The sequence below is a fragment of the Sciurus vulgaris genome (assembly GCF_902686455.1).
Source record: "Sciurus vulgaris genome assembly, chromosome: 2".
Classification (NCBI taxonomy): Eukaryota; Metazoa; Chordata; class Mammalia; order Rodentia; family Sciuridae; genus Sciurus; species Sciurus vulgaris.
In genome coordinates, this window is record NC_136462.1 from 103,687,215 (window position 1) to 103,700,140 (window position 12,926).

Here is a 12,926-nt window from a genome sequence, read left to right on the forward strand (position 1 = left end):
ACCATAAGTGAGGCCCTGGCTTCAATCCCTAGTACCAAAAACAGAAACAAAAACTATAATAGTGGTTCACTTTATCCTTTGAATATAGCCCATGCTACTGTACTACTGGAACTTATTTTTAAAAGGGATGTGTTTCTCTTCCTCTCCCTCCTAATCTCTCCCCCTCCCTAATTTTGGGGGAAACAGGATTACCTTTCTTCCCCATCCTAGGCCGAATTATCTGTCCTTGAGTACACATGTACCATAAGAAGGAATTAATTCAGACTTTGGGCATGGCACCAGAAGTTCTCAGAAATGACCATCTCCCAAATTAACAAGTGAATTACAACTCTGACAGAGAAAAGGAATGTAGCCTTTGAATCACCTCTTTAAAAACCCTCTGTTCCTCCTGATGGGCAGAATCACAGCCTCTGGGACAGGAGTCCCCTGTGTTTTTCGTTTATGAGCAAAGCAATAAAACTCCTTTTTCCTTTTTCTCAAAACCATGTCCTTGTTATTGGATTGTTATCCAGGACAAGGACCAAGCTTTCAGTAACAAAACCAGTAACCTGAAACAATAACATGATAACCAATCTTACTTTCCTATTGTTTTGTATCCCTGTCCCCACTTCACAAGGAAGATAACTTTGTTCTGTTTTTGCTTTGTTTAGTTCTTCTGTGCTTATAAAACCAACCTCTTCTCCTCAGCCCACAAAAACACTTATTCTATTTTAAGGAATGAAGTGTTGTCCAATTGGAACAACACTGGAAGTGCAAAACAAAGCCAATCAAGATCTGTAAGCTAAATCTCTTGTAATTTTTTTGACAACAGCCTGTAACTAACATTGAAAATATGTTTTTTCAGGTAGTTGTTTTAAAAGGCTGAATAAGCCTAACCTCAAACAGCAGGTAGTAAAGTATTAAAGAAAAATAAGTTTCTGTGCCTTTGGAAATTAACTAAAAACCTGTTAATATTTATAACACCAAAGTCAGTCATTCAGACAATGAAATAGTATATTTAACAACAACAACAACAAAAAAAAAAGTACTGCATAAACACAATCTTTTTAAAACAAATTCTACCTTGTTTAACATTAAAAATCAGTAAGTGTTCTATCATACCAACAATTTTGTTAGAAGAGCAAGTGTAATTTGGTTTTAAAAAAGTATAATATGCATGCTAATATGAGGAAGCAACTATTAAAGCAGATTATTATTTTGATTTACTTATTTAGAAATGATTCAAACATTTTTTTCTGTAGATTTGTACTATGTTCCCCTCTTTACAAAGAGTACTAAAGAGTATGCACAATCAGTCATAATATGTACAAATAGTTCTAATGTCTCCAGTTATTTTTGAAAAACATAAAATAATACCTAGTACTAGTACCTAATTGCTTCTAGTAGTCATTATGATTTTAATTCTGTTCCTTGAATTACATTCCGAATCTTCTCAGCATCGTTTTGCACAATTTTGTTAGCTGGATCAATCTTAAGTGCAGCTTCATAATCCTGTAGGCCTACAATATTTAGCAATTATGATTAATAAAATAAATATTTTACACTTACTTGTCTTATCTAGATGACATTTCCCCCCACTGGTAATAGGGATTGAACCCATGACTTTGGACATGGTAGGCAGGTACTCTACCTCTAAGTTACATCCTTAGCCTGATTTATTCATTCATTCATTCATTCATTCATTCATTTTGCCATAGAGTGGCTTAAACCCAGGGGCTCTCTACTGGGGTTCAATATCGAACTATCCCCAGAGAGTCAAAGTGCACACATAATAATGCAAGACACACAATGAGGTTTTATTGCAAGCTCGAGCTTGGACCACAACCAGCTTCTCAGACCGCTACAATGGCTGAGTGGGGAGCAGCCCCGGGGGGTGAGAAAGCACTCTAAGAGATTTTCACACAAAAAACCTGTATATTATTGATTAACATCTGAACAGCTAAACATCTGTCCTCTTTGGTTGGGTCTGCCAATCTATTTGATTCTCATTGGGTCCAGAACTGAAAGGTCCTGGAGGAAGAAGGGAGGAGGGAAGGGGTGAACTATGCAGGAGATGAGTGGGGCTAGGCCCCCTTGTCCTTGATAGATAAGGTTCCCGGGCAGCTGCCCATTTCTCGGACAGATATCTCTTAACAGCCTTGATAAACCCCGGGGGCCCAGTATGTCCCGTTTGTCCTGTATTGGCTCTTGAGGGCAGCACCTGCACGCCCTTCCCTGGGGGGTTTTACGGGCCATTTCCCAACATGGCTTGTTCATACAACATGGCTGCACAGATGTCACCTTGTTCTCAACATTCTCTACCACTGAACTACATGTCCAGACCTTTTTTTTGGAGATAGGGTCTCACTAAATTGTTCAGGCAGCCTCCAACTTGCCACACTCCTGCCTCAGCCTCCCAAGTAGCTGGGATTATGAATGTGTGTCATCACACCCAGCTAGACAAGATTTTTTTCAAAAAATAAAAGTAACCTGGAGCCAGGTGCGGTTGCACATGACAGTAATCTAAGCAGCTCAGGAGGCCGAAACAGGAAGATAACAAGTTCAAGGTCAGTCTCAGCAATTTAGCAAGGCTCTAAACAACTTAGTGAGACCCTGTCTCCGAATAAAAAATAAAAAGTAAAAATAAAAAGGTTAGGAATTTAGCTCAGTGGTAAACTGCCCCTGGGTTAAATCCCCAACCCACCCCCAAATAAAATAAAAATAACAAAAGTAACCTGTAATCCCTGTGACTCTGGAAGTTGAGGCAGGAGGATAACAAATTCTAGGCCAGCTGGGTGCAGTGGCATACATCTGTGATCCCACTGACTTGGGAGGCTGAGGCAGAAGAATCATAAGTTCAAAGCTAGCCTCGGCAATTTAGTGAGGCCCTAAGAAAGTTAGGGAGCCCTTATCTCAAAATAAAATATAAAAAGGACTGGGGATTTTAGCTCAGTGGTAAAGCACTCCTGGGTTCAATCCCCAGTGCTCAAAAAAACATTAAATTAGAAAAACAAAAGAAATCATATAAAGTATAGTTTAGGACAATCACTAGGTTTCAAATCAGTTTTCTATCTTCCATAGTATGTATGAGACTACAGAAATTTTTCAGTGATTTGGGGAATAATTATGATTTCATTCAGAGTTCAGTAAGAAGCAGTAATTTTAAATTCAAACACAAATAAGCTGGGAGATCCAAGATGGTGGTCTAGAGGGAGGCTGCGTTCCTTGTCGCTCCGCAACTCCGGATTCAAGGAGAGGATATCTATTTCTCGGTGAGGCAGTTTTTGCTGCTTATCAATCCCCTGCTCTTTACCCCATTTGTCTGCTGTGATCACCTGCAATCTGCCAACATATCGATGCCTTTTTTGAGAGCAGATTGCTCACTGTCAGGCGTTTGTCATTAACCATTTGCCTGCCTCTCGCCTGTCCATCGCCTGCCTTGCCCCTATCCATCATGCAACGCTCGAGGTTCACCTCCCGATTGTCCGACAGCTGCCAGCAGATTGACCGCAGACCGCCAGTGGAGAATCAGGTGCCTGCTGCTGCCTGGAAGTTCACTGTTAGAGTACCTGCAGGTTTGATTACATGTGGCTGCCACCATTTTGAGACAATAGCCAGGCCCTGTAGGACCCCTGGCCGGACTCACTGAGTCCCGTCTCCAGATCCCTCAGCCCGACCGATCACTCCCTGCCTCTGGAGCCCTTACATCAACTGACTGCTCCCTGCTGCCAGGACCCCCAGACCAACTGACTGTGCCCTGTCACCGGGAACACAGACAAACTGATTGCACCCGGCCTCCTGGATCCCATAACCACACCAAACACACCGACCTCCAGGACCACTGCCGGACCAACTGCATCCTGTCTCCAGGACCTCCAGGTGACCACGTCCACCCCTGAGCTGCAGCTCCCCATTTGCCAACACATATGGAAGCCAGAGCAGCCATCTTGGATAATCCTGGAAGCCAGAGCTCCGATCTTTGGGTGGGGCAAATCCCATCTTGCGAAGCCTGCTGGAGGCTTGAAGCCCATTGTCAGGTACCTCTCATACATCAGGAGGTTTCATTAGTATATGACTGTTATACAGTAGATTTTCTTTTTTCTCCTTTTTTAAAAAAAAATATTTGTTTTTATTTCTTTACATTTCTTGCTTTCTTTTCCTTCTGTATACCTATTCCCTCAGAGTAGCTTTCTCCCTTATTTACATGATGTTATTGTCCCCATAGGGGCTATTTGGTCTAGGATTGCATAGTGTCTGATTTGGGTACTGCTAATATTGATCTCCCCTTAAAGAAAGGGTTTTGGAAACCTATAGGGCCACAATAAGCCTATAGGGGGAAATCTGCAATACCCCAGAACTGCAGCGCTAGAGGGGAAGATACATGAACAACATGAAAAAACAAGGGAAGAAAATGATCCAAACAAATCTAGATTCTATAGTAATAGAATCCAATGACAGTATGGTAGAAGAAATGTCAGAAAAGGACTTCAGATTATACATGATTAAGAAGATTCGCAAAGGATGAGATAAGAGAGCAACTGTAGGCAATGAATGATAATATCAATAAGCTGAAAGAGCACCTGCAGGAAGCAAAAGATCATTTCAACAAAGAGAGATTCTCAAAAAAAAAAAAAAAAAAGAAAGAAAAAAAAAAGAAAGAAATCCTTGAAATGAAGGAGACAATAAACCAAATAAAAAACTCAATGGAAAGCATCACCAACAGACTAGACCACTTGGAAGACAGAACCTCAGACAATGAAGACAAAATATTTAATCTTGAAAATAAAGTAGCCCAAACAGAGAAGATGGTAAGAAATCATGAACAGAATCTCCAAGAACTATGGGAAAGACCAAATTTAAGAATTGTTGGGATTGAGGAAGGCACAGAGATACAAACCAAAGGAATAAACAACCTATTCAATGAAATAATATCAGAAAATTTCCCAAACCTGAAGAATGATATGGAAAATCAAATACAAGAGGCTTACAGAACACCAAATGCACAGAATCACAACAGATCCACTCCAAGTCACATTATAATGAAAATGCCTAACATACAAAATAAAGATAGGATTTTGAAGGCCGCGAGAGAAAAGCATCAGATTATATATAGGGGGAGACCAATACAGATAGCAGCCTACTTCTCAACCCAGACTCTAAAAGCTAGAAGGGCCTGGAACAACATATTTCAAGGTCTGAAAGAACATGGTTGCCAACCAAGAATTATATACCCAGCAAAACTAACCTTCAGATTTGAAGATGAAATAAAATCCTTCCATGATAAACAAAAGTGAAAAGAATATACAAATAGAAAGCCTGCACTACAGAATGTTCTCAACAAAATATTCCATGAGGAGGAAATAAAAAACAACAATGTAGGTCAGCAAAGGGAGGAACTACCTTAGAGAAAAACCACTCAAAGGAGAAACCAAGCCAACTTAAAAACCAAAAATAAGCCAAATGACTGGGAATACAAATCATTTCTCAATAATAACCCTGAACATTAATGGCCAAAACTCATCCATCAAAAGACATAGACTGGCAGAATGGATTAAAAAGAAACACCCAACAATATGCTGCCTGCAAGAGACTCATCTCATAGAAAAAGACATCCACAGACTAAAGGTAAAAGGATGGGAAAAAACCTACCACGCACATGGACTCAGTAAAAAAACGGGGGTTTCCATCCTTATATCAGGTAAAGTGGACTTCAAGCCAAAGTTAGTCAGAAGGGATAAAGAAGGACATTTCATACTGCTTAAGGGAACCAAAAATCAGGAAGACATAACAATAGTAAATACTTATGCCCCAAAAAATGGTGCATCCCTGTACATCAAACAAATCCTTCTCAATTTCAGGAATCACATAGACCACAACACAATAATTCTGGGCGACACTGTCACCACTAGATAGATCTTCCAAACAAAATCCAACCAAAGAAACCATAGAACTCAATAACACAATCAATAACCTAGACTTAATAGACATATATAGAATATTCCATCCATCAACGTGCAGATTCACTTTCTTCTCAGCAGCACATGGAACCTTCTTGAAAATAGACCATATGTTATGCCACAAAGCAGCCCTTAGGAAATGCAAAAAAATAGAGATACTGCCTTGTGTTCTATCAGATCATAATGGACTGAGAGTAGAAATCAATGACAAAAAAAAGAGAAATTACTCCTACACCTGGAGACTAAATAATATGCTATTGAATGAAACATGGATAACAAAAAACATCAGGGAGGAGATTAAAAAATTCTTAGAGGTCAATGAGAACGACGATACAACATATCAAAATCTCTAGGAAACTATGAAAGCAATACTAAGAGGAAAATTCATTGCATGGAGCGCATTCCAGAAAATAATGAAAAATCAACAACTAAATGACCTAACATTACAACTCAAAGCCCTAGAAAAAGAAGAACAGAATAACAGCAAAAGTAGTAGAAGACAGGAAATAATTAAAATCAGAGCTGAAATCAATGAAATTGAAACAAAAGAAACTATTCAAAAATTTGACATACCAAAAAGTTGGTTCTTTGAGAAAGTAAACAAAACAGATAAATCCTTAGCCACACTAACAAAGAGAAGGAGAGAGAAGACTCAAATTACTAAAATACATGATGCAAAAGGAAATATCACAACAGACACCACTAAGATACAGAACATAATGAGAAGCTACTTTGAAAATCTGTATTCCAACAAAATAGAAAGTACTGAAGACATTGAGGAATTTCTAGAGACATATGGTCCTCCCAAACTGAACCAGGAAGACATACATGAATTAAACAGATCAATATCCAGCAATGAAATAGAAGAAGCCATTAAAAATCTACCATCCAAGAAAAGCCGAGGACCAGACGAATTCTCAGCCTAGTTCTACAAGACCTTCAAAGAAGAACTTATTTCAATACTTCTCAAAGTATTCCAGAAAATAGAAAAGGAGGGTACCCTACAGAACTCATTCTATGAAGCTAATATCGTCCTCATACCCAAACCAGGAAAAGACACATCAAGGAAAGAAAATTTTAGACCAATATCCTTGATGAATATAGATGCTAAGATCCTTAACAAAATATTGGCAAACCATATCCAAAAACATATTAAGAAAATCGTGCACCACGATCAAGTGGGGTTCATTCCTGGAATGCAAGGATGGTTTAACATCCATAAATCAATCAACGTAATCCATCATGTCAACAGACTTAAGGATAAGAATCATGTGGTTATTTCAATTGACACAGAAAAAGCATTTGACAATATACAACACCCCTTCATGCTGAAAACACTAGAAAAATAGGGATAGTAGGAACATACCTGAACATTGTAAAGGCTATTTATGCTAAGCCCATAGCCAACATCATTCTTAATGGAGAAAAACTGAAACCATTCCCTTTAAAAATGGGAACAAGACAGGGATGTCCTCTTTCACCACTTCTATTCAACATCGTCCTCGAAACTCTAGCCAGAGCAATTAGGCAGACTAAAGAAATTAAAGGGATATGAATAGGAAAAGAGGAACTTAAGCTGTCACTATTTGCGGATGACATGATTCTATATTTAGAGGATCCAAAAACCTCCTCCAGAAAACTTCTAGACCTCATCAATGAATTCAGCAAAACAGCAGGCTATAAAATCAACACGCATAAATCTACAGCATTTTTATACGCAAGTGATGAAACAGCTGAAAGGGAAATGAGGAAAACAACTCCATTTGCAATAGCCTCAAAAAAAATAAAATACTTGGGAATCAATCTCACAAAAGAGGTGAAAGACCTCTACAATGAGAACTACAGAACACTTAAAGAAAGAAATTAAAGAACACCTTAGAAGATGGAAAGATCTCCCATGTTCTTGGATAGGCAGAATTAATATTGTCAAAATGGCCATACTACCAAAAGTGCTATGCAGATTCAATGCAATTCCAATTAAAATCCCAATGATGTACCTCACAGAAATAGAGCAGCAATCATGAAATTCATCTGGAAGAATAAGAAACCCAGAATAGCTAAAGCAATCCTTAGCAGGAAGAATGAAACAGGGGATATCGCAATACCAGAACTTCAACTGTACTACAAAGCAATAGTAACAAAAGCGGTATGGTATTGGCACCAAAATACACAGGTAGATCAATGGTACAGAATAAAGGACACGGACACAAACCCAAATAAATACAATTTTCTCATACTAGACAAAGGTTCCAAAAATATGCAATGGAGAAAAGATAGCCTCTTCAACAAATGGTGCTGGGAAAACTGGAAATCCATATGCAACAGAATGAAACTAAACCCCTATCTCTCACCCTGCACAAAACTCAACTCACAATGGATCAAGGACCTTGAAATCAGACCAGAGACCCTGCATCTTATAGAAGAAAAAGTAGGTCCACATCTTCACCTTGTTGGCTTAGGATCAGACTTCCTTAACAGGACTCCCATAGCACAAGAAATAAAAGCAAGAATCAATAACTGGGATAGATTCAAACTAAATAGCTTTCTCTCAGCAAAGGAAACTATCAGCAATGCGAAGAGAGAGCCTACAGAGTGGGAGAATATCTTTGCCACTCATACTTCAGATAGAGCACTAATTTCCAGAATATATAAAGAACTCAAAAAACTCTACACCAAGAATACAAATAACCCAATCAACAAATGGGCTAAGGAAATGAACACACTTCACAGAAAAAGATATACAAGCAATCAACAGATATATGAAAAAATGTTCACCATCTTCAGTAATAAGAGATATGCAAATCAAAACTACACTAAGATTCCATCTCACCCCAATTAGAATGGCGATTATCAAGAACACAAGCAACAATAGGTGTTGGAGAGGATGTGGGGAAAAAGGTACATTCATACATTGCTGGTGGGACTGCAAATTAGTGCAGCCACTCTGGAAAGCAGTGTGGAGATTCCTTAGAAAACTTGGAATGGACCTACCATTTGACCCAGCTATCCCACTCCTCGGTCTATACCCAAAGGACTTAAAATCAGCATACTACAGAGATACTGCCACATCAATGTTCATAGCTGCTCAATTCACAATAGCTAGACTATGGAACCAACCTAGATGCCCTTCAATTGATGAATGGATAAAGAAACTGTGGTATATATATACAATGGAATATTACTCAGCTATAAAGAATAATAAAATTATGGCATTTGCAGGCAAATGGATGAAATTGGAGAATATCATGTTAAGTGAGATAAGCCAATCTCAAAAATCCAAAAGAAGAATGATTTCACTGATAAGCGGAAGATGACACTTAATGGAGGGTGGGAGTGGGACAAGAATGGAGGAAGGAGGAACTGTATAGAGGGAAAAGAGAGGTGGGAGGAGTGGGGGGGAAGGAAAAAAATAATGGAATGAATCAAACATCATTGCTCTATGTAAATTTATGAATATGCAAATGGCATGCTGAAAAAATATATCTATATAATAAAGATATTTATAAAATAAAAAATAAATAAATAAATAAAATGGGCTGGGGATATGGCTCAGTGCTTCAGTATCCCTGAGTTGGATCCCATGTACCAAAAATAAATAAATAAACAAATAAATAAATAAATAAACACAAATAAGGTAACAGCTTAAGCTCATTAATGAAAGAATGGACATTTTTTTAAGCTGTCTATTTTATCTCAACTCCCTGAGGTCTCCCTCCCAGTGATGGGAACAAAGCCCTTAAAACTGTTCCAGGAAACAGCCCCAAACAGAGAGTAAAAGAGTAATTGGAGCAAGATAGTATTCAGGCAGGTAAGATACCAGAATCTACACCCTGTTGTAAAACATTGTGAAACATGTTGTATGTTATCAGCAAACCCAGACCCCCTTTGAATTTTCCCAGCAGCTTTGTTCCCCTTTTCCCTTTCATATGCGACCCCTCCCAATGTGTGGTCTCTGCCTTTATAAACCTACAAGATTTTTTGCTCGGGACTCGACTCCTCGACTCTTGCGTGAGTCACGAGTTGGGTCCCAGCACGCTGGCATAAAAGCCTCTTGTGGTTTGCATCAAGTGACGCCTCCTGCGGTTGATTGGAGTTGCCCTCGATCCATGGGACAGAGTTGGGGTTTCTTTTTTGGGGGCCTTACAATTAACATACGAACAAACTCAGTAAAGTTTACATATCCAGTCTACTTTTATCACTTAAATAAAAAAGTAAATAAATATATCTTCTTTAGATATATTTCTAGATTTTTTTTCTTTTTGGCCTAGTAGGGGATGTTGAGGTTTGAACCCAGGTCTTTTTACATGCTAGGCAGTACTCTACAACTAAGTTACAGCCCCAGTCTGAAACTAGATTTTTAAAAAATAATAGTTGTAAACTCAATCAATACTTTATACTTATAAAGTACAACACAGTATATGCTTTTTTTTCTGTTATCTATAGTCCTTTCAGGAAAATTTGTTAAAAAAACAACATTGTAGATTATTCAATAATAATAAGTAACTGCATCTCAATCTTTTTTAAAAAAAATTTTTTAGTTATCAGTGGATCTTTTTTTTTTTTTAATTTATATGTGGTGCTGAGTATCGAACCCCACGGACTCACACATGCCAGGCGAGCGTTCTACTACTGAGCTACAACCCCAGTCCCTGCATTTCAATCTTTACCCAAAAAGCAAATGGAAAGAATATTTTGGGGGAAATAAGGAAAACTGAGTTCTAGTTCCAAGTGTTATGCCACTGTTATGCCACTTCAGGCAAATCACTTAACTTCTGCAATCCTCTATTTTTTAATCTTAAAAAAGAGGGTTCCTTGTAGCTCAAAAAATGTCTAGGTTGCTATAATTTATGTCTTTCCCTCTGTAGCTAATGTTTTATTTATTTTTTTACTTATTTATTTATTTTGAGTACTGGGGATTGAACTCAAGGGTGCTCTACCACAGGCTACATCCCCAGCCCTTTCTTAAAAAATTTGAGACAGTGTTTTACAAAGTTGCCCAGGCTCACCTAGAATTCACAATGACTCAGATACCCCAATACCTGGGACTGCCAGCATCCACCAAAGTTCCCAGTGTCATGTTAATTCTTTCTCTCTCTCTCTCTCTCTCTCTCTCTCTCTCTCTCTCTCTCTCTCTCTCTCTCTCTATCTATCTATCTATCTATCTTTTGTACTGGGAATTCAATCCAGGGGCACTTTAGCACTGAGCTACATCTCCAGCCCTTTTTTATGTTTTTACTTTGAAACAGGGTTTCTCTAAGTTGCTGAGGCTAGCCTCAAACTTGCCATCCTCCTACCTCAGCCTCCTGAGTTGCTGAGAATGCAGGCATGTGCCACCGCATCACATTGTTATACTTTCTAAAGAATACTTTAAATGGCACATTCCTGTCTTGATTATTGTTATCCACATGAAGCTGGATAAGATATTAAAAAATGATGTAGTATATAAGCCTAATTTGGATACTTTGGTTAAAAAAAATGATAGAATAAAATTTAATAACAAAATCAGAAATAAAATTTATAGGCTGGAGCTCATTCCTTGGAAATGCATCATCAGGAGGCAGCCTTTAGTCCTTGAGGAAAGGGAAGCTGAATGGGCATCTGGATAAGGAAGTATGAGAAGAGGAATATTGAAGGTAAACTTCTGGGGATTGAACCAGGGCCTCATGCATTTTGGGTAAGTGCTCACTGAGTACTTATTAAAAATGAAAAAATTAGCTGGGTGGGGTTCAGGAGGCTGAGGTAGGAGGATCGAGAGTTCAAAGCCGGCTTCAGCAACTTAGCAAGGCTTTAAGCAACTCAGTGAGACCCTGTCTGTAAATAAAATACAAAAAAGGGCTGGGGATGTGGTTCCATGGTAAAGTGCCCCTGGGTTCAATCCCTGGTATGAAGCAATGAAAGGAGAGAGAGAGAGGGAAAGAGAGAGAGAGAAAGAGAGAGAGAGAGAGAGAGAGAGAGAGAGAGAGAGAGAGAGAGAGAGAGAGAGAGAGAAATAAAAGGGGGGAAGAGAGACAAAGAAAGAGAAAGGAATGGAAGAAGGAGGAAAGAAGGAAGGAAGGAAGGAAGGAAGGAAGGAAGGAAGGAAGGAAGGAAGGAAGGAAGGAAGGAAGGAAGGAAGGAAGGGAGGAAGGAAGAAGGAAGGGAGGGAGGGAGGGAGGGAGGGAGGGAGGAAGGGAGGGAGGGAGGAAAAAGAAAAGAAATAAAATGAGTTCTATGACTTTTAAATGCATTGGGTTAAATTATGGACCTTAGTAGAGTATCATAAATAAAAGCAATGTTTATAAATTGTGACACATGAGTAATTTGAGTTTGTGTGTGTGTGTGCACATACATGTGTGTAAGCTTATAGGGTGTCACACACACACATGCACACACTGTTTTTTGAGGGGTTTTTATTTCCAGTACTAGGCATTGAAACCAAGGTAGCTCTACCACTGAGCTATATTCCCAGCCCTTTTTATTTTTTACTTTGAGACAAGGTCTTGCTAAGTTGCCAAGGCTAGCCTTGAACTCTTGATCCTACTGCCTCAGACTCCTGGGTCACTGGGATTAGAAGATGTACTGCGCAAGACAGGTTTGACTATCTCAAGTGAATCATTTATACAGTTAATTACATATCCTTCTATAGAAATGTTGTTTGCTAATACAGCATTTTCCTAGACGTAAACTAATGGTTCACATCTTGTTCTAATTCCCTTCTACAGTGAATTAATTTTACTTCCTTCCTTCCTTCATTTATTTATTTTTGCAGAGCTGGTAAACCCAGGGCTAGGCAAGCACTCTTCTACTACTCCACTACTCTATACCCAGGCATGCAAGGAACTTTTAAAATATAATTTCAAAATCACTTTTTATTTAATCTGATATGTTGCAAAGAATAAATTAAATGCTAAAAATATAAAATAATGGAATCCTAAAAAATCATGATCTTGGTTGGGCATGATGGCACACACCTGTAATATCAGCTATTTGGGAGTCTGAGTCAGGGGGATT

General features: G+C 38.7%; 1 protein-coding gene across 3 annotated transcripts in view; it reads right to left on the reverse strand.

The window, feature by feature from the left end:
• Positions 1–1,094: 1,094 nt before the first annotated feature.
• DNAAF4 (dynein axonemal assembly factor 4) overlaps positions 1,095–12,926 on the reverse strand; it is a 68,877-nt gene continuing 57,045 nt past the window's right edge. For all 3 annotated transcript variants that reach the window (XM_079129963.1, XM_079129966.1, XM_079129962.1), the window contains one exon: positions 1,095–1,499. In XM_079129963.1, coding sequence (XP_078986089.1) covers positions 1,390–1,499 — 110 coding nt within the window. In that variant the 3' untranslated portion in view covers positions 1,095–1,389. The remainder of the gene's footprint in view (positions 1,500–12,926) is intronic.